The following is a 22,468-nucleotide window of genomic DNA, read 5'->3' on the forward strand; positions in this document are numbered from 1 at the left end:
AGCACTTTGTTCTTACATAGTGGGGCAGATAACAGGATGACTTGCAAAAAAGGAGCAACCTCAAAGAAAGGTGAGGTTAGCATACCTTCCTTTGGGGAGAAGATGGGGCTGAAGATGCAAAATAAAAACTGCTACTGTACAATATCAGACACAAATACCAGAACAGACACTAAGCATTTCAATACATAAGATTAAAACTACATAAAATGTTCTTCTTACCCATTCTTTAAAACGCTAACAGGACTAGTGTCTGGACTCTTCTTGGTGGACAGATCTAGCACTCCATCTATAGAAAAAGGTGAAATATTTTATACAGTTCAATAAATAATGCAGTAACAGAACTTCAGTCTCAATTTTAGACATTTTACTTCTAGGAGAAAGACCCCTTAAGACCAACTACACACATCCAACTTGAGAGAAGAAAAAAAAAATAGGTGTTCTGGCTGGCTTTTATGTTGCTGTGTTATCTAGACATCAAGCTATGCCCAGCTTCCTTAAAGGACAACTGCAGGCTAAGAACAGTTGTTAGAGACATTCTGCATAACCTTATGTTCAGATTCTCTCCCTCTGGAACAATAACCTTTGCGCATATGCCGACTTCCCAGCATTCATTTTGGACATGGAGGAACGTGTCTCACCACCATCAACCTATTTGTACAGATGACAAGACAAAAGCAACATAAACTAAAGGACAACAAAACTTCTGATTTTTTCAGAACTGCAATCGCAAAGAAATGAAAGCACATTAAGAAAAGTACTATGTGAAAGAAACACCCACAGAACTACAATCCCCTGAACCCAAAGAAACAAAGATTAGTAGCAGCCTCCTTCAAGGCAGGAATTCAAAATCTCTATTTTTGTGCCTCTGACAACTCCCCCCCCCCCCATTTTGAAGAAATAATTTATCCTAGCGAGTGTTTCTCCAAATTCTATTTCCTCTGTGAAGACCTCAGAAGAGAGCATCATCATTGCCTGAATTATACCCAAGGGGGTAGACACATTTGCGAGCTGTCCAGCTCTCCTCCTTAGCTTCCTTAAGTGTCTCCTACCAGAGCAAGAAATTGATCCATCTTTAACACAAACTCTAAAGACACTGAAGGTTCAGTTCCTGGTTGCCATTTTTATAATGCCTTCAGTAATCCCTTAGCCAGGAGGAAGTTTTTTTTTTTTTTTTTTTAGCACCTTTACTGAATCATCACTTACGACAGACAATCAGATTTACAGAAAAGAACACAAACCATATTAATGTATTCCCAGTTGCAAACATTAAACATCACATCTATACTTTTGTATATTTATCAATCTGCCATTACATACATTGCACAATTCCTGCCTTCCCTTAAACCCCACTCCTCCAAACCATTACTCTGCATGCATTGTTTCCATGTTTTCCATTTTTTCTATGTAATTTGCTCCTACCTTTTTCTAAAGATCCCACTTCCAGTTCTTTTCTCTGTTATGACATAAAATACTACAAATACAGCTGGTTCAGACTTTAATTTCCATTGTGTAGTAATAGTTTTTTTAGGCAGCCGCCTTCCCAAGTAATGCCACCCTCTTAGTCACTGTTCTTTGGATGTGGGAACAGTGAAACAGCATCCCCAAAAGACTTCTGCTTGAATCCACCATGTTATATGATGTTTGCAAACATCTGTGATGCAAATGGGAGTAACCAGTGGGTGCTTTCTTACTGACCACTTCACAGCTAGAGTCCACTGAAGCATCCTTATGTGAAAGTGAGCCAAGGGTACCAGCACTATGGAAGCTGCCATCAAAACCAGCAGCTGCAAGATTAATGAAGTATGTAAGGATGTGTAAAACTGCTTTCGTAAGTGTTCAGTCTCGTCTATGGCAGATTTGCTACCTGTGTTCAGGTATCTAGGCAGGCCACAATGAACACTAGAGTTGGCGTAGGCCTGAGCTGAGACTTTGCAATTTATAATAATTTCTAGCTGGAGACGGATGTGAAGCAAATAATCCTGGCTTGAATGATCATCCCTGGCTTGAATCAGTCGACGCTTGCTGAAAGCAGATAGGAGGCAGCTGTCTAGATTAGGAAACACCTGGAATTTGTGCAGTTTCAACTAAGCCGCAACCACTGCCGTGCACTTGAACACCCTGGGGATTGTGGTGAGACTTAACCTTGTGTCTTTCTGAACCACATTTTTCTGCCACCTCTATGGCTTCAGAGAAGATCCTTTGAGAAGCAGAAAAACAGATTCCCACTGCAGACAGAGTCTTCCCATCTTGTTCGCTCCTAGAGTCTCCTTCACTTTTGGGCCAAATAAGATGGATCCATTATAGGAGGCATTGATGCAAGAAAACTTGGAGGGCTCTGCAAAATCACAAGGGTGCATTCAGGCATGCCTTCTTATAGATATTCCTGAATGTCTCATTTGAGGAAATACTCAAACTTCCACCCCCTCCCCCAATTTCCTGAGAGGAGTCAGCATTTGAGGCTTTCAAAGCCTGCTCATTTAGAGCTTCAGTAGTTCCCCTAACGAATGATATGGTAAATCTCATTTCCCACCAAGCTTGGAAGGATCCAGATGTCACGAAGCTCATTTCCAATTGCCTCAACAAGTACCTTGTGACACCTAAGGTATGGTTCACTGGAGCAAGGATTCCCCTGTACATGCCATGGCAGTTATAGCAGCTAGCAAGAATGAACTTGTGGAATGACACCACTCTAGCAGCTCCCTGTGAGGCATGAGAAATCAGTCTCATGGAAGCACTGGATCGAGACTGAAGGATGGCCAGCTAATGAAATATTTTTGTCCTCTGCAGACGTAGACAACAGCGTATTAGAGAATTGTTTAATCAATTTCCTCTGAATATTGATACACGTGCCACATAATTCAAAGACATGAGGGCAAAGGTCACTAATGCACAGCTATGCTACCCAAACATGTTCAAAATCCTTCATTCCCTATTAAGAGTTCGGACAGAAGAACTCTGTTCCACAAGTTTTTTTCTCTCCACACTACTCTGAAAGTTGAAGCCATGAGGGAAGCCCAGCCTCAATCCCACTTGATTTGTAGAGGCCTGTGTTAAGATGAAACCCAATCCTCCCTGGCTCCAGCCTTAAAGTTTGGAAGTGAGCTGTCTAGTGCTGAGGCTCTGAGACGGAGTGGCTCCAAGATCAGAGTAGATCCCAATCCTCCCGGCAGATGTAACTGCCACCAGGAAAATAGTTTTCCATGAGAGAAATTTGGGATCTGCTGCTGGTTCAAAGGGTGGTTGTCAACTTTTAAAGCATAACAGCAATCGCCCAAGGACGCACTGGATCTCTAATAGGTAGTCTGAGAAGGAAGGTTCCCCTCAGGAAGGTTTTTGAAATCTTGAGAAATTGGAGATGGTCACTAACTGTACTTGGATAGATGAGTAGCTGGAGCTGGCGTGAAATAATTCTGAAAGGAATTGTAAAACAGTAGGAACTGAAGCTGAAAATGGATCTACACATCTGGAATTAGCCCATATGGAAAATATTTTCCATTTACTTTGGTAGACTTCAGTGGTACAAACTGTCTGTAAAGCTGTCAGAATGTGAACCACAGCAGGGGACAGCCTGAAGGAACCAGGCAGCTGGAAGGATGAGAAAGAAGATCTGGAAAATGGTCTAGCATCCAGGGAGGATGAACTAGTGGAAGCCATAGGAAGGGGAGGAAGAAAAAAAATAAGAATGTCATGTACTTAGCATAACTTGGAATCTGTGCTATCCAGTGTAGTCTTTCATCACAGAGCCTCCAACTGATGGACAGATGCAGATTAAATGCTCATCCCCTTCCCATAATCCCCTGCTAACCTCTAGCCCTCAGATTGAGTTTGCTGGATAAAGAAAAAGGCAGCATGGACTGCCCAGGAGACTATCTGCAAGAAGAAACATCCCTCCAGATGCACCAGGTCCCCAGAAGGAAGGGGGAAGGAGGGCAGAAATGTGATGAATGACGACACTGTATAGCACAGATTCCAAGTTATGCCAAGTACATAACTATCTGATGCTATCCGTGTCATTATTCATCACGGATGGGTCAGAGTCCCCAGTTACTATGGACCCTGGGTGGCCTCAGCAAAGGATATGCAGGAGCACAGAGGAACCAAAGGAAGCCCTGTTCCTAGACACCAAATCCTACCAGCAGTGTGCAACAAGTGTGGGGATTAAACCAAACAGCAGCAGCACAAATCTCATCCAAGGAAAGTTTAGCCAAGAAGGCAGAAGACAGCCACTGACTTAGTAGAGTGGACTTTAACTGGCCTGGATAGCTCCATGTGCCTCCTGTCATAAATGTAGGAAACAGCTAGCAATCCGTCTGGAAAAAGTTACCTTAGTAATTGAAAGGCCCTTTCTAGCCTGAGACAAGGCCACGAAACGTGGGTCTGACTTCCGAAATTCCTAAGACCTCATAAGATAAAAGCGTAGCTGCCTATGGACGTTTAAACAATGCAAAGCATACTCCCCCCTTAGTGCAATAATTCAGGAAGAAATACCACAAGAAAAACCACAATGATACGTAAACAAAATAAAAAGAGGCGAAACCGGAGGTAAAATTCAGAACCAATTCCACAAATAGCGTAACCAACAACTTTTAATATCCGCTTAGGTCCTTGGACTTCATCAGAATTCTGATGAAGTCCAAGGACCTAAGCGGATATTAAAAGTTGTTGGTTACGCTATTTGTGGAATTGGTTCTGAATTTTACCTCCGGTTTCGCCTCTTTTTATTTTAATTCAGGAAGAAAACTGGTAGCTGAATAGACTTGGTTGAGGTTAGCTTCCAAAGCCACCTTCAGAATGAAGGATTTGTCTTAAGGCATGCCCTATATATCCTTGTGGAAGATCACAAAAGGGGGCTTAATGCTGAGAGCCTGCAACTCAGAAACTCTCCTGGCAGAACTAATATTTTATTTTACATTTGTTGACCGGGATAGTCCGACTGGATGCATGTCCATTTCAGTGGAGGCCAGAGGAGAAAAGCTCCAAGGGTAAGCAGATACAGCATTACATAATAAAAGCATTACATATTACAAACAGACTATTCACAGAGATTACATAAGTAAGCAAGTTAAACAAGTTCCACAGGTTACAGTTAATCCTGAGCGCAAGTCAGGATTAAATTAAATTACACAATAAACTGGTTAGCAGATTTTTACACATTCTAGAGAGAGAGTTAGCCAGGCTTGATACATTGACATAGCCAGTTAATAGCCACCAAGAAGGCCGTCTTCCAAGACAGAAACTTAAGACAAGATGCAGCTGGTTCAGAGGTCTTTTGTGTCAAAGACTGCAACACCACAGTTAAGTCCAATGGTGGGGAGGGATCCTTGATAGGAGGTCTAAAAAAAAAGAAAAAGAAAAGCTTTGCATTGTTTAGAAAGTACAGTTTTGTACCTACCATAAATGTAGATGTCCGATAGGTATGCATCTGCAGTCATCACATATGGGTTGTTCTGCCTCAGGCAGCCCTTCGGTCGGCCGGATTCCAAAGTCTGGGTCTGGCGTCGGCTGATGTCGCCCCTTCCCCGACATCACAGCGCCTGGGGTATAAAAGCGTCAGCCGACGCCATCTTCCTCAGTTTTTCTTGCCCCAGATGCCAGGTGCCCTCTAGGAAGGCTAAATTTGGAGAAATGCAATAAAAATCCAAACATTTGCAAAAATATATATATATATCTATATGTAAAAACAAATACACCATAATAGATCCCCCCAGCTAGCTAATAGAGGGGTAAACACCCTAAGAATACCACAGAGGGGAAGGAGGGAGGGTAAACCTGACTGCAGATGCATACCTATCGGACATCTACATTTATGGTAGGTACAAAACTGTACTATGTCCTTCAAGGATGCATCTGCAGTCATCACATATGGGTAGAATACCATAACCAATCTGGGGGTGGAGGTACTAGGAAAAGGATGGTGTAGCTAAGATACCCTGCAGGACAGCCGTAGCAAAGCCTGCTCTGGATCTGGAATATAAAGGTAGATTGTAATGCTTGGCAAATGTATGCACGGAGCTCCATGTGGCAGCTTCTAAAATGTCCTTTGTAGCCACCCCTCTTAAGAAGGCTGTGGAGGTGGCTGTGGCTCTCGTAGAATGAGGTCTAATGTTAGCTGGTACAGACTTTCCATGAAATGAGTAACAAAAGCGAATGCAATTTCCTATCCATTTTGAAATAGTCTGTTTGGAAATTGCTTTTCCTCGAGTACCAGCAGCATATGCTACCAGCAGCTGGTCAGTTTTTCTGAAACCTTTAGTTCTGTCCAAGTAGTAGCGCAACTGTCTGTGAATGTCCAGGGTGTGCAGCAGTTTCTCCCCTTTGTTTTGTGGATTTGGGAAGAAGGTAGGCAAATGAATGGCTTGATTCAATGAAACCCTGGATACCACATTTGGCATAAAAGTAGGATTAGTTCTTAATGAAACTCTGTCCTGGTGAAAAATAATAAATGGCTGAACTGCCATCAGGGCCTGCAATTCCGAAACCCTTCTTGCTGAGGTTATTGCCAGAAGGAAGGCAGTCTTCCATGAAAGGTACTGTAGATCTGCATTCGCTGCTGGTTCAAATGGAGGCAGTGTTAGTTGTTCCAACACATAGTTAAGGTCCCCAAGCAGGTAGAGGTGGTTTTCGAGGAGGTTTGATGTTTTTGATTCCTCTTAGAAACTGTCTTAGGAGAGGATGAGAAAAGACAGGTGGGTCAGTATTGTACTCTGTTGAAATTGCTGAAGCATGAATCTTAATAGAAGAGTAAGACAGACCGTTGTGAAACATTTCTGTCAAATATTCCAGTATATGTGCCATGTTCATCACTTTCGCATCTAGGCCCTTTGTGGTGTTCCAGATGAGAAATCTTTTCCATTTTGCTGAATATGCCTTTCTTGTGGAAGGGCGGCAAGCTTCCATAATAATATCCTTCACTCTCTGGGATAGTTTATCCCGAGGAGGAGTCAAGGTATTCTCCACGCTGTTAGTTGCAATGTTTTCAGGTTGGAATGTAGAGTTTTGTATCTGTGCTGTGTCAGTAGAAGTGGTCATAGAGGCAGAGACCATGGTTTCGTACATGACATGCTCCTTAGCAGTGGGTACCAGTGCTGTCTTGGCCAGTCTGGAGCTATCAGAATCACTTTTGGCTGCTCTGCCCTGATCTTCAGTAACACCTTGGTCATTAATGGGATAGGCGGAAATGCATACACCGTCAGATTTCTCCAGCTAAAAGAGAGGGCGTCCACTTTCCATGCTTGTGGGTGGTATGTCCTTGAGCAGAATTTCTTCAGTTGATGATTGTGGGGGGAAGCAAATAGATCTATGTCCGGGCTCCCCCAAGATTGTGTTATCTGTTGGAAGATGTCTGGGTGCAGCATCCATTCGTGCGCATCCATGATATTTCTGCTTAAACTGTCCGCCAGTGTATTGTCTTTCCCTGGCACAAACTGAGCTTGTAGTTGTATATTGAGTTTCAAGGAAAGATCCCATAGATTCATTGCCAGTCTGCAAAGAGGGTAGGAATGGGTACCTCCTTGCTTGTTTATGTACCACATAACTGTGGTGTTGTCTGTCCTTATTAGTAGGTGGCCTTGATGGAGAAAGAGTTGGAAGGCCTCAATTGCATGCATCACTGCTAGCATTTCTTTTTGATTTATGTGCATGCGTAGCTCCTTTCATGACCATTGTCCTTGGATACCTCTGCCCTCCATGTGTGCTCCCCAACCTAGGTCTGAGGCGTCCGTTGTAATAGTTTGGGAGGTTTTTGGCTTTGTGAAGGGCAACCCTCTGTTGGACTGGCTGGCCTGAGCACACCACAGAAATTCCTTGCGAAGGCATGGAATGAGTGGGATTAAAGTTTCCAAACTGTGACTGTGTTGAGTCCATAAACTCCTTAGGTACCACTGTAGTTTTCTCATATGTAGCCTTGCTTGTGGAACCAAAAGAATACAGGATGCCATGTAACCCAGGGCCTGCAGGATTTTCCTTGCAGTCAGCTGAGTTTGTCTTGTCAGATTCTTGAAGTAATCCGGTAGCTGACTGTTTTTCTTCTGTGAGATAAGCCATTTGGGTGGTTGTATCTAGATCCGCACCCAGAAAAGTTATTCTTTGGGATGGAACAAGTCTTGATTTGTGCATGTTGACTGTATATCCCAAGGCCTGTAGAACATTGATGGCATAATTTAAATCCTTTATCAAAGTTTGTTGGTTGTCCGCTTGTATAAGGCAGTCGTCCAGATATGGGTAAATTTGAATCCCCTGGAGTCTGCAGTGTGCTATTACTGATGCCAGGCATTTCGTGAATACTCTGGGCGCAGTAGATAAGCCAAAGGGCAATGCTGAGAATTGATAATGCTCTGACCCTGCAAGAAATCTGAGGTATCTTCTGCAACTTTGTCTGATAGGGACATGCAGGTATGCCTCCTTGAGGTCTAGAGTCACCAGCCAAGACCCCTTGCCCAGCATGAGAAGGAGTTGCTGTAGAGTCAGCATTTTGAATTTTGTCACAATGAGATAAGTATTCAGTGCGGACAAGTCGAGAATTGGTCTCCATTGATGCTCTTTTCTTGGAACAAGGAATAGCCTGGAGTAAAATCCTTGGCCTTGTTCTGAAATAGGAACTTTTTCTATGGCTTTCATTTGTAGTAAGTTTGAGATTTGATTCAAAGCCTCTGCCCTTTGATTTGGTGGCAGACCTGGGACGCCTTTTCTTTTTGGTAATGTGTGGAAATGGAACCTGTATCCGTTGTCTATTATTTGGAGTGTCCATTTGTCTCTTGTAATGCTGTGCCAATTTTTTGAGAATAAAGCAAGCTTTCCGCCCAAAGGTGCTTCTAATTGAGCCCTGGTTGGCGGACTCAAAGCAAAGTCATTGAGATTGTCCTTGTGCAGCAGTTGCAGGCCCTGAACTGCCTGTCTGGATTGGAGGTTGCCATTGACGGCCTCTGTAGGAGCCCCTAGCTTGCCCTCTACCTCTGGCACGCCTATTCCTGCACCTTTGAAATCTTTCTGTGTCCAGAAAGGACCAATTCTTGGAAGGCCAATTTCTGCTGAATCTAGGCGGTTGGACTTGAAGAAAATCCTTAACTGTTTGTACAGATTTTGCCTTTTCTTCAAATTTCTTTAGGACTTCTTGAGCAGTGGAACCAAATAACTTTTGCTTTTCCAGTGGAGCATCCAAAAGCTTAGCTTTAACATGGTCTGGCAGAGATTGTTCCTTCAGCCAAGCATGCCTACGTATGACAACACCTGTCATTGCTGACCTACATGAAGCTTCCAATGCATCATAGCCACACTGTAAGAAATGGTTGCTAACCTGCTGGGAGTTATGAACCAGATCCTGAAGGGATTTACGGTCAAGGGGTTCAGTAGAAGACAGTTTCTTATGCATTTCTTCTAACAAATACTCTTGATACTGTATCATATGAAATTGAGAATTTAATGCCCTCATAGCAAGAGTGGCAGAAGTATACACTTTTTTACCCCATCTCTCTAATGCCCTGGACTCCTTTGCAGAGGGGAGTGGGTTCTTAGTAGTAACAGCTGCAACCCCTTTAGGGCCCTGTGAAATAGTTTCAGGGTCAGCAGAGTGGACTTTGTAAAGAAAATTATGTGTGTCCGGGACCCTGTAATACCTATCGGGCTTAACAGGGGCCGGAGGCAGAGTGTCAGGGGTCATACTAGAGTCAGAATACACATCATCAATGACAGTTAAAACAGGAGGAATAGCCAAAGGTCTATGCTGAGGTAAATGAAGAAAAGTTCTTAGTCTTTTCCTGGAGTCAGAATATTCCTGGCCCTGCCATTTGAAATGCTCTCTCATAGTGTGAAGGGTCTCCCCAAAGGAAAGCTCTTCAGGAGGGGAAGCTGAGGGAATAGATTCCTCTGCATCCGAATCCTCGTAGGCCGAATAAGCCTCCTCCTGGTAGTCTGAGTGATCCAAGCCAGCAGAGGCCTCCTCTGAGGAAAGGGGATCAGGGGGATCCACCCTGGGCCTTTTGTCTAGAGGGGGTTGGGAGCCCCTGTCCGGATGGGGCTGAGAGCCCCTAATTAAAGAGATAAGATCCTCTGCTAAGGTTAGAATCTGTGAACTAGAAGAGGGCCGCTGAGGAATAACCCTGGGAGGCATGGCTTAAGTGTGCTTTACAGCTTTAGCCCTGGTGAAGGCCTCAATAGACATGGATGCAGGAGGCCTGGCTGCACCACGTGCTGGTGTAGCTTTGTCTACAGGTATGGTGTCAGAAGATTCCAATACACCAGTTTCGGAAGGCAATTCTGTAACCGACTTGGTAGGGGCCTCCGGGACCGAGGCTGTCGGTTGTATTAATTCAGGGTTCGGAAGTTCCAAGGACTCTGTTTCAGCCGAGACCGAGACACTCGTGGTAGACCTAGCCGCGGTTTCAGCCGAAACCGCGGTCCGCGTGTCGGTCCTTGTCTTTCCGTTTCTTAATTAAATGAGATGTCGGGGTTTCAGACGGCATTTTGTATGAAAAACTATCCCCAAAAAACTCTTCTGCGAACTCCGACCGTCGTCTAAGAGTGCGTCGGTTGAAGGAAGCGCAGGCTGAACAGGCCGAGACGTCGTGGCTGGGCCTAAGCAGGGGAGACGGTAAGAGTGGAAATCCTTATGAGGTATTTGTTTCCCACAAGTCAAACAATTAACTTTTTCTGACATCGGCTGAGGCAAGAAAGAGTCCCCAACGGGGTACTTAGCTTTTGAAGTCTTCGGATAGCGATTTTACTGGAGCTGGCCGACCGGCACTTGCGAACTGCTTCTGCTTCGGGCACCACGCGGCAAGAAAGACTGAGGAAGATGGCGTCGGCTGACACTTTTATACCCCAGGCGCTGTGACGTCAGGTAAGGGGCGACATCAGCCGACGCTGGACCCAGACTTTTGAATCCGGCCGACCGAAGGGCTGCCTGAGGCAGGACAACCCATATGTGATGACTGCAGATGCATCCTTGAAGGACATCAGGTGTGACCCTCACTCTAATGGAAATTAGACATGGCTGCCAATTGGAGCTTAATTGTGGAGAAACTAGCACCTTCCTGGAAGAGAGAAGCCAAGAACAAAATGTCAGGAATCGGGACTGAAAAGGGATTTAAATTTTATCCAGTCCAGAAAGAAAATCTGTTCTATTTACTGGAATAAATCTTCTTAGCAGCAGGCTTCTGAGAAGTTAAGATGATTGCTTTTGCCATAGAGGGGAGCCTCGACTGGCTAAGGATTACTGGAACTGGAGGAACCAAGCGGTTAGACGAAGATTCTATAGATTGGGAAAAGGAAGCCCCAAGGACAGGAAATGAGATCAAGGAGAGGATCCAACACCCAGAGAGGATATTTTAGAGGAGACCGAAGGGAGAACCATGCCTGAGGCCAAAAGGGGGCAATGAGATGAGAGTGGTCTTCAGGTGGCGGGATTTCTGTAAGACCGTGGGAATTAAGGGAGTTGGGGGCTCAGCACAGAGGAGTCCCGACGGCCAATCGCGAACCAGAGCATCCCTGGGTGATTCCTCCATCGGGGGGGGGGGGGGGGCAGGGCAAAGTAGTTGCTGCATTTGTGGTTGACTGGGGAGGCAAACAGATCACAGCATGGTGGACCCCAATAGCTGAATATCTGACATGCTACTGATAGATTCAGGGACCACTCGAGATAGACCTGCTAAGTTTGTCAGCCAGCATGTTGAAACTGCAGGAACATGAGATGCAAAAAGAAAGTGCCTGGAAGACATCACCTATTCCCACACTCTTATGGCCTCTCTGCACAGGGAATAAGACCGCGCCCCCACTTGTTGATGTATCAGAACACCATCATGTTGTCCGTTTGAACTGCTATAGTCTCAAGAGGAAGACAGAGACACCCCTAAAAAGCTTGCAATGTTAGGACTGCTCATCTCCAGAGAGTTTATGTGCAGTTTGGTCTCTGTAGAGGACCGTGTGCCTTGAACCATCCAACGAAATGACTCCCACCCCAACAGTAAAGCGTCCGTGGTCACAGTGTAGGAAGACAGAAGGGCCTGCCACGAGTCAGGCCCGAGAATGAAGCCACCAAGCAAGGTGATTTCTGAACACAAGTCATCCTGATGGGCATGGACATGGGATGAACCTGAGCGGACCAATGAACCAAGGTCCACTCCAGAACCCACAAGTGGCACTAACTGGATAGCAACTGGGGTCAAGCCTAAAGCTGGTTGAATTAGGTGGGCTGCTGGACGCTCCAGAACCAGTAAAAATAGACCTAATCCCGAAGAAGTTGATCTCTGCATAGGGGTAGTGCTGCAGTCTCCGATACGGTGTCCAGTTGAACCCCAATAAAAAATGTAGCTATGTACTTCACCATAACATTCCATCTGAGTTATTCTTCATTTGTCTTCAACCTGTGGGTTTCCCAGATTCGGCACGGATCCGACAGCCAGAAACCCAGCATCTTGATCTGAGCTCCAAGCTCCTCCACTACGCATAAGGCCCATCTCCTTCCTCCCTTCAGATAGAGTTTGCTGTAACACCTAGCATCGTCCCTGACCCAAAACCTTGCTCATTGCCAAAATATTCATAAACAAGAAGGAAAGAGCAATAGGCATCCTGGTGATGACCATATCCTCCACTCGTCAGACCACCACACAGTCTATGCAAGGCAGTGGGAAAGAGGGAGGGATGGTTGAAGACAACAACTCGGATGGAACATTATGGTGAGTACATGATTTCTTTAATGGAAGTTGTCTTCATTTGGTATTCAACCTGTGGGACAAAGTCCCCAGCTACTAAACACCTGGGAGGCCCTCATGGAAGGATATTCTATAGCACAGCGGAGCCAAAGGACACCCTGTTACTGGACATGATGTCCAACTTGTAGTGCGAGATAAAGGTACAAGATGAAGCCCAGGTGGCTGCAGAAAGTACAGTTGTGTACACTTAACATAAATGTAGATGTTAGAGTGTATTCACTGTTGCAGTCATCACACTTGGGTTATCTGACTACAGGTCAGCCTCAGTCAGCCCAAATACCAGAGTCTTGGGATTTCTGCGTCGGATGCGGTCGCCTCTTCCATGACGTCAGGTCATCAGGGGTATAACTTTGGAACTCTGGCTGACTGTGGGACCGCCTGACGGCAGGATAACCCAAGTGTAATGACGGCAGCAGTGTAACACGATGAACATTGGGAAGCTATTACATGGTGTGGAACACCTCCAATAAAAAGTAAATACCACTGCCATACGATATGACCAAAAAGAGGGTAGGTAGAAAGAATAGAAAAGTCAGGGGGCTGGAGGGAGGGTAACCAGAACTTTGCCCTCAATTGGCCTGAATAAAGTCTTGGGTCCTGCGTCAGTTGCAGTCTCTTCTTCTATGATGTCAGGGGTATAAAACATGCAGCAAACTCCATTTTATTCAGTTTTTCTTGCCCCAGATGTTAGGTGCCCCCCAAATGTGGAGCAAATATATATATAAATATATAAACAGTAAATATATATAAATGTACTTTTAGAAACAAACTTTACCTTCATCTAAAAGCAAATACACCACAAAGGCTTTTGTGTAGAGTGCAGGAAAGAAAAGTTATAGAAAGGGGGATGGCGGGTGGGTAACCTGGACTGCAACAGTTAATACACTCCATCTACATTTATGGTAAGTGTACACAACTGTACTATGTTCTTCGTGTTTCACTAGTGCAGTCATTACATTTGGGTAGAATCCCAAAGCTATGGACGGAAGGATGGAACTAAACAGCATTAGGAGGGGCTATTATGCCCTGCAAAACTGCAGTGGCAAAGCCTGCCCTGGATTTGGAGAAGAGAGGCAAATAACGCTTTGTGAAGGTATGAAGAGCTCCAAGTAGCAGCTTCTAGAATGTCTTTGGTTGGAACCCCTCTGAGAAAAGCTGCTGAAGTAGAGGCAGCCCTGATGGAATGTGATCTGATCCCCTTGGGCAGAGGTTTACCATGGTGCAAGTAGCAGAAACGAATGCAGTGGCTTATCCACTTAGAAATAGTCTGCTTTGATATAGCCTTCCCTTCTGACCCTGCAGCAAATGCCACCAGTAGTTGCTCAGACTTTCTTAGAGATTTGGTCCTGTTTAAGTAGAATCTTAGTTGTCTGTGTACATTCAATGAATGCAGAATCCGCTCCTCCTTGTTCTGTGGATTTGGGAAAAATGTTGGCAGGTGAATGGTATGGTTAAGAGCCACACTGGATACCACCCTTAGGCATAAAAGGAGGATTGGCCCTGAGGGACACCCTGTCCTGGTAAAATATAATAAAAGGCACCAGTGCCATGAGAGCCTGAAGTTCTGAAACCCTGCTTGCTGAAGTGACTGCCAATAGAAAAGCTGTTTTCCAGTATAGACATTTTATATCCGCAGTAGCTGCTGGTTCAAAAGGAGGCAGGGTGAGTTTTTCCAGCACGAAGTTTAGGTCCCATGCAGGAGTTGGTGATCTTCTGGGAGGCCTTACATTTTTGGCCCCTATAAGATACTGTTTAAACAGAGAATGAGAAAATAGGGGAGGTTCTGTGTTGTAATGAGCCGAGATGGCAGAGGCATGGATTTTTATAGAAAAAGACAGGCCCTTGTCAAGCATCTCAGTCAAATATTGTAAAATCTGAGGAATATTGGGCTTTGCTGTGTCTGTTCCTTGTGCTTGGTTCCAAGCACAGAATCTCTTCCATTTATCAGCATAAGATTTTTCTAGTACTAGGCCTTCTGGCTTCCAAAATGACATCCATCACAGATTTACTGAGAGGTGTTGTTTAGATGATCAGCCATGCTGCAAGATTCAGAGTTTGGAGCTGAGTGTGCAGAATTTGATAGTTCTGCTGAGACAGTAGATGAGGTATTTGAGGCAAGTACCATGGAGGAAGCTGAGACATATTCCTTAGAAGTGGGTACCAGTGCTGGCAAGGCCAATCCGGAGCAACTAAGATCATTTTTGGTTTTTCCTGTCTGACTTTTAGTAAGACCTTGGAAAGTAGAGGCAGAGGGGGAAAGGTATAGACTAATAAGTTTTTCCAGCTGAAGGGTAGGGCATCCACTTTCCATGCATTTTTGTGATGAGTTCTTGTGCAGAATTTGTCCAACTGATAATTTTGGGGAGAGGCAAATAGATCTAGGTCTGGGGTCCCCCATTTCTGTGTTAACATGCTGAAGATTTGTGGATTGTTTCCATTCGTGCGGGTCCATAAGATTTCTGCTTAGGTCTGCCAGAGTATTTTGCTTTCCTGGCATGAACTGAGCTTGAAGATGTATTTGGTAAGTCAAGGCTGTGTTCCACAAGGCCATGGCTTAGTCTGCAAAGGGGATAGGAATGTGACACCCCCCCCCCCCCAGCTTGTTTATGTACCACATAATTGTGGTGTCGTCCATCTTTATCAGTAGTTGTCCTGGATGAAGTAAGTCCTTGAAGGCTGTCAGAGCATTCTTAACAGCTAGCATCTCTTTCTGGTTGATATGCAGATGCATTTGGTTTGGGCTCCATTTGCCCTGAATGCATCTCCCTGCTAGGTGGGCCCCCCCAAGCATAGTCTGATGAGTCTGTAGTTAGGTTGGCAGGGGGCAGAGTGAATGACAGTCCCTTGTTTTGGTGACATGTCTCTGCCCACCAAAAAAACTCCTGTTGTAGGCAAGGAATGAGAGGAATCCATGTGTCTGACTGTGACAATGTTGACTCCATAAACGTTTTAGGTACCACTGAAGTTTCCTCATATGCAGTCTCGCATATGGAATTAGAATAATGCAGGATGCCATGAACCCCAAAGCCTGCAGAATTTGTCTTGCAGATAACTGGGTTTTTGTTGCCATTTGTTTGAAGTATGTTGTCAGTTGCCTTTGTCTGGCGTGAGGTAAACCATCTGGGCAGTTGTATTCAAGCTTACACCCAGGAATGTAATAATTTGAGAGGGTACCAGTTGTGATTCCTTTTCGTTTATGGTGTGTGCCCTAGGCATGCTAGAAGCCTTTTTACAAATGCCAGATGTTGAAGAGTCTCTTTGTCCTCTGCTTGAATGAGAGAGTCGTCCAAGTAAGGATAAATTTGAATGCTTCTTTGTCTGCAGAATGCAATTACTGGAGCCAGGCACTTTGTAAAGACCCTGGGTGCAGTAGATAAGCCAAAGGGCAGTGCAGAGAATTGGTAATGTAAAAAACCTGCTTTGAAATGGAGGTATCTGCATGATTCCCTTATTGGGATATACAGGTATGCCTCTTAAGTCTAGAGTTACTAACCAAGCATTCCTGCCTAGCATAGGCAGTAGCTGTTGTAAAGTCAGCATTTTGAATTTTGGAATGTCCAGGAACGTGTTCAAAATCGATAGGTCCAGTACCGGACACCATGAATTGTATTTTCTGGGTACCAGTAAAAGCCGAAAAAAAACTTTGTCCTTTTTCCTTTTCTGGTACCGGTTGAATAGCCCCCATCTCCAGGAGGGACATTACTTGCTTCTGGGCCTCTGCCCACTGGTTTTGTGGCAGATCCGGCCATCCGTTTGGGATTGGCAAAGTATGGAAATGAAATCTGTACCCCTGGGACACTATGTTTAATACCCACTTGTCCACGGTAATTAACTGCCAATTTTGAGCATGAAGTGTTAGTTTTCCTCCCAAGGGGGCTGCCAAAAGATAAGTGCTTGGTGATGGTAGAGGAAAGTAATTGAGACTGCTTACTGTACGGTTGTGCTTTGTTTCCTCCAGATTTGGAGGTGGAGGTACCCCATTGCTTTGACCTGTAAGAACCCTGTGATTGGTATCTGGAGCCTTTTGAGCACCTGGATTTGCCCTGGGTGGCTCTGTTGGACACGGGAAAGGACAAATTTTTTAGTAGGCCAGCGTCTACTAAACCTGGGTGGCTGGACTTGCAAGAAATCTTTTACAGTTTGCATAGTTTTAGCTTTGTCTTCCATTTTCTTTAAAACCCCATCTGCCTTATTACCAAACAGAGTATCATGCTGCAAATTGGCATCCAACAATTTAGCTTTAACATGATCAGGCAGATTTTGCTCCTTGAGCCAGGCATGTCGTCTAATCACAGATCCAGTAACGGCAGCCCTACAAGAGGCCTCCAAGGAATCAAAACCACATTGCAAAGTATGTTTTCCAACTTGTTCTGTTGAATGAAATAATTCTTTTAATTCTGTTTTCCACACAATCAGAAATCAACATTTTCTGTTTCAGTAAGCCCATAACATGCTGTTGATATTTAAGCATATGAAACTGGCAGTTTAAAGCCCTGATTGCCAAGGTTGCAGACGTATAAACCTTCTTACCCCATCTATCCAGCGCCCTGGAATCTCTATCAGAAGGGGTAGGATTCTTGGCTGTAGAGGCCTTTACACCCTTGGGACCCTGAAAAATACTTGCAGGATTAGCAGCAGGATTTTTGAAAAGAAATTTGTGGGAGTCAGGAACCCTGTAATATCTGTCTGGCTTACTAAGAGCCGGAGGCAGGGAATCAGGAGCCATGCTTGATTCTGAGAACACATCAACAATGTCTAATAAAGGAGGTATTGCCAAAGGCCTACGCTGAGGAAGAAGGAAATCCCCAAGCCTCTTTTTTGATTCAGAGAAGTCCTGACTCTCCCAGTGAAAATGTTCCCTTAAAGTATGCAAAGTCTCTCCAAAAGAGTAATCCTCAGGAGGAGATGCAGATGGGATGGATTCCTCAGCATCAGAATCCCCATAAGGTGGAATAGAAAATTCCTGATCAGAAGAGGAATCAGAAGAAATGGAAACCTGATCTGAAAATTCATAATCAGTGCCTTGCCTAGGCCTCTTAGCAGAGGGGGGGGGGGGCCCTGATCAAGGTAATTAAATCCTCTGCCATTTTGATCTGTTTTTTAGGCATAGGGTCCTGAGCACGTGGCTCATGCATCTGTTTTTGACCTTGCTTTTGCTGCTGGTATCGGTTTAATATAAAAATGTTGAGGCCTGAAAACACCCTCAGAAGCTGGTGCCTGCTCAGCAGCTCCAGACCCATCTGGGTTCAATACTCTGAGAATCTTGTGGCATACCAGACTCCGAATGGGTCTCGGTAGAGGCCTGCGACTCAAAAGTAGCAGGTATCAGGGGCTGCGAAAGCGCCTCACTGAGAACCGGCGACTGGCTTAGGAGAAGCTTAGTCGGTTTTGGACCTCGATGGTCTGTGTCTGTCTTTTTCCTTGCGTTTTTTTGTGAACTCTGGTAGTCGGATTGCTAACCAACGACATTTCAAGATCATTAAATCTTGAACCAACATACTTAGAAGCAAAAATATACAGACGCTTAATAGTGCGTTGGTTAAATCTAGCACAAAACAGACAGCAAGGCATGTTGTGATCTGGGCCTAGTCAAGGAATACAGCACAAATGAAAATCCTTGAGGTATTTCCTTCTCCCAAGTAATGCAATTATTAACTTTTACTGACATCGGTAAGGAGCAAGAAAAAGTTTCCCCAATGGGGTACTTTGCTTTAGTTTGAAGACTTCGGTTCTGAAACTCGAATACGAAAATTTAAGGAGTCGGCTGACCGGGACTTGCGAACTGCTTATGCTTCGGGCACCGTGCAGCAAGAAAGACGGAATAAAATGGCGTTGGCTGCATGTTTTATACCCCCTGACAACCTGACGTCATAGAAGAGGAGACAGCAGGCGACGCAGGACCCAAGACTTTGTTATTCAGGCCGACTGAGTGCAACCTGTCAGCAGATTACCCAAATGTAATGACTGCAACACTGAAACACGAAGAACATCTGACAGATCTAGGATAGGGCACCAAGAGTTCTCTTTTCTGGGCACCAGGAACAGTCTGGAGTAGAAACCCTGTCCCCCTTTGCTCTACTGGCACAGGTTGAAAAGCCCTGATACTGAGAAAAGAAAGTACTTGCTTTTGAGCCTCTGCCCACTGGTTTGGAGGGGGGCCTGGAAAACCTGCTTGGGGTTGGCAGTGAGTGGAAGTGGAAACTGTATCCCTGGGATACAATGTTTAGGGCCCATCGGTCCTGGTTAATGGACATCCAGTTTTTTGCATGCAGGGTGAGTTTTCCTCCTAGGGGTGCAAGTACTTGGGCCTTGCTGGGAAGTAAGGCAGACAAGTCATTGTGAACTTTTTTCCATAAGGGGGTGGCTTACCACTCCCTGTTTTAGAGGAGGTAGCACTCCATTGTTTAGATCTCTGCATACCCGAGACTGTAGTCTTGGTGGCCTGTTGCTCCTGGGTTTAGACTGAGAATGCCTGGGAGGGACTGGAAAGGACCATTTTTTAGAAGGCCAATGCCTACTGAATCGAAGTGGCTGCACCTGTAATAAATCTAACAGTTTGCATAGATTTAGCTTTTTCCTCCATCTTTTTCAGAACAACTTCTGCTTTTGCGCCAAACAAACTTTCCTGGTTTAATGGAGCATCTAGTAATTTTGCTTTGACCTGGTCCAGCAAGATTTGCTCCTTCAGCCAAGCATGCCTTCTCAGTACAGACCCAGTGACATCAACCCTGCAAGATGCTTCTAAGGCATCAAAACCACACTGCAAAGTATGTTTACTAAACTTGGTTTGCAGAAGGCATCAACTCTTGTAAATCTTAATTTTCTGTACAATTTGGAAGCAACAACATTTTTTGTTTAATTAGTTCCATAATATGCTGCTGGTACTTCAACTTGTGAAACGGGCAATTCAAAGCCCTCATGGCAAGAGTTGCAGAGGTATATACCTTCTTACCCCATCTGTCTTAATGCTCTAGAATCCCTGTCCGAAGGGGTAGGGTTTTTGGCTGTAGTAGTCTTAATACCTTTAGGTCCCTGGGAAATTGTCTCTGGATCTGCAGTGGGATTCTTAAAGAGAAATTTGTGAGTCAAGTACTCTGTAGTACCTGTAAGGTTTTCTAGGAGCTGGTGGTGAATTATCAGGAGTAAGACTAGATTTCATGAAGACATCTACAATGTCCAGGACAGGGGGTATAGCTAGAGGCCAGTGTTGAGGCAAGTCTAAAAACTCTGAGTCTCTTTTTGGACTGAGGGTAGTCCTGGCATTCCCAGTGGAAATGCTCTCAACGTATGCAAGGTTTCACCAAAATTAAAGTCCTCTGGAGGGGAGGAAGAGGGTATGGAATCCTCTGCATCTGAATCCTCATAGGTAGATAAGGGTACATCCTGGTAATCAAGGGATCAGAGTCACTGGACTCGTGGTTTGTAGAATCAGAAGGAAAATCAATTCTTTGTCTTTTAGAGGGGGAAGGCTGGCTTCCCTTAAAGTTATAAGGTATTCAGCCTTTCTAAGCATTTGTTTTGGTGGCAAGGGGGCATGAGCATGCGCTTTGATAGTCCGTTTTCTAGGCATAGTGCAAACTCTGGGTCTGAGATGCTCGGTAAATTTAGTCAAAAACAAAGCTGTCAGTTTAATGCAAACATCAGAAGGTCAGAATACACTCTCAGAAGCCGGTGCCTGCACAGTGGCTCCGGACCCATCTAAGGTAGAGACATCCACAGGTTCCATAGCTGAACTATTTTGCGGCATACCGGACTCCGAATGGGTCTCAGCAGAGGCCTGCAAATCTGTAGAAGCAGGTATCAGGGGCTACGAAAGTGCCTCACTGAGTACCGGCAGACTGGCGACTAGCTTAACGGAAGAGTCAGCAGCAGTTCTGGACTTATGCGGTCTCTTTCCGTCTTTATCCTTACGTTTTTTCGGAAGATCGGTAGTTGGATGACTTATCAAAGCCATTTTAGAATACAGAGAACAAGAGTGAAAGAATTTAGAGACAAAGATAGCCCGATGACAAATAGTTTGGGCGTTAAACAAGGCACAAAACCTACAGTGAGGAACGTCGTGGTCTGGGCCTAAACAATGATGCAGTAAAAATGAAAATCTCTGAGGTATTTGCTTTCCACAGGCAAGACAATTAACTTTTTCTGACATCGGTTAGAGGAAGAATAAAAGATCCCCAATGGGGTACTTAGCTTTAGAAGACTTCAGGTCTGAAACTCGAAAAATGAAAATTTCAGGTAGCAGTCGACCGGCACTTGCGAACTGCTTCTACTTCAGGCTCCCACGTGGCAAGAAAAGCTGATGTAATAGCATTGGCTGCATGTTTTACACCCCTGACGACCTGACGTCATGAAAGAGGTGACAGCAACCGAAGCGGAAATCCCAAGACTCTGCTATTCGGGCCAACTGAGGGCTACCTGCAGGCGGATAACCCAAGTGTGACAACTGCAACAGTGAAACACGAAGATCATCAAATATCATCTAATGAAACCCTGAACCAGAAGGCAGCTGAAGTAGCCATAGACCTGCTGGAATGCACCTTCACTTGACCTGGCAGAGTTAATCCCTTAGTAGAATACACCAGGAAGATACACTGTGAAATCCAATGGGCAATGGTGACCTTAGATACTGATTACTCTAAGAAGGGTTTAGAGTAGGATACAAAGAGTTGGTCAGACTTACGGAATGCTTTAGTCCTGTGCAAGTAAAAACAGAACCGTCAGAGCACATCCAACAAGTGCAATTTGTATTCTTCCTTGTTTTGGAAATTTGAGGGAAAAAATGGTAGATTAATAACCTGATTAATATCAGATTCCGAAGGTACCTTAGGAAGAAAGAAGGGATTAGTATGCAAGGATACCCTGTCCTTGTGAAAGATCATATAAGGTGGCTTGACTAACAGCACTTGAAGTTCCAAAGCCCTTCTGGCAGAAGTAATAGCCACCAAAAAGGCAGTCTTCCAGGACAAAAACTGCAGATTCACAGAAGCTGCGGGTTCAAAGCGAGGCGAAACAAACACCTATAAATCCAGCGCAAGATCCCATGGCGGCAGAGTCCTTGATCGGTGGCCGAAGAAAAGTGCCTTTTAGGAAGGCTTTGCAGAGCTTAGAAGATGCTAAGGAAGCCATATTATGCCCCACATGAAAATTAGAAATCGCCGCAAGTTGAACCTCGACTGTAGGAAAACTAGCACCATGTTGGAAGATCCCTGCTAAGAATTCCAAAACCGAAGAGACTGGAGCAAAGAAGGGATCTATGGCATGCTGAGAGGCCCAGACAAAAAAAAGTCTCCATTTACTGGAGTATACCTTTCTGATGGAAGACTTATAAGCAGACACCAGGATCTTTTTGACAGATGAAGACAAACTGGGAGTCCTGACAATGAGGGGAACTGGAGCAGACAGGCGGTGAGCTTCAGACTGCCTAGGTCTGGATGGGGAATCCCTGAAGGATAAGAAATGAGATCCAGAACTGGATCCAACAGCTGTGGTGGAACCACCAGTTGAGACCACAGAGACGGAGACTAGACTTAGCGAGGCCAGAATGGGGCAATGAGGATTACTAGCCTCCCCACCCTGCGAGCTTTCTGATGAAATTTATGAATTAAGGGAAGAGGAGAATAGGCATACAGAAGACCGGGGGGGGGGAGCAAGCATGAAACAGAGCATCTCTGGGGGCTTCCCCCAGAGTGGGGTTCGGAGCGAAAATCTCAATGCACTTTGAGATGGAAGGAGAGGCGCAGCAAGGCTGACGCCACTTGAGAAAG

At 44.9% G+C, this 22,468-nt stretch overlaps 1 protein-coding gene across 1 annotated transcript in view; it reads right to left on the minus strand.

The window, feature by feature from the left end:
• Positions 1-22,468, minus strand: part of LOC122789063 (ligand-dependent corepressor-like) — a 308,940-nt gene that overhangs the window by 48,946 nt on the left and 237,526 nt on the right. Inside the window, exon 3 of the mRNA XM_044056246.1 lies at positions 240-286. Coding sequence (XP_043912181.1) covers positions 240-286 — 47 coding nt within the window. The remainder of the gene's footprint in view (positions 1-239; positions 287-22,468) is intronic.

The sequence above is a fragment of the Protopterus annectens genome, chromosome 14.part0, assembly GCF_019279795.1.
Source record: "Protopterus annectens isolate FY-2018-M chromosome 14.part0, PAN1.0, whole genome shotgun sequence".
In the NCBI taxonomy this organism is placed as follows: Eukaryota; Metazoa; Chordata; order Ceratodontiformes; family Protopteridae; genus Protopterus; species Protopterus annectens.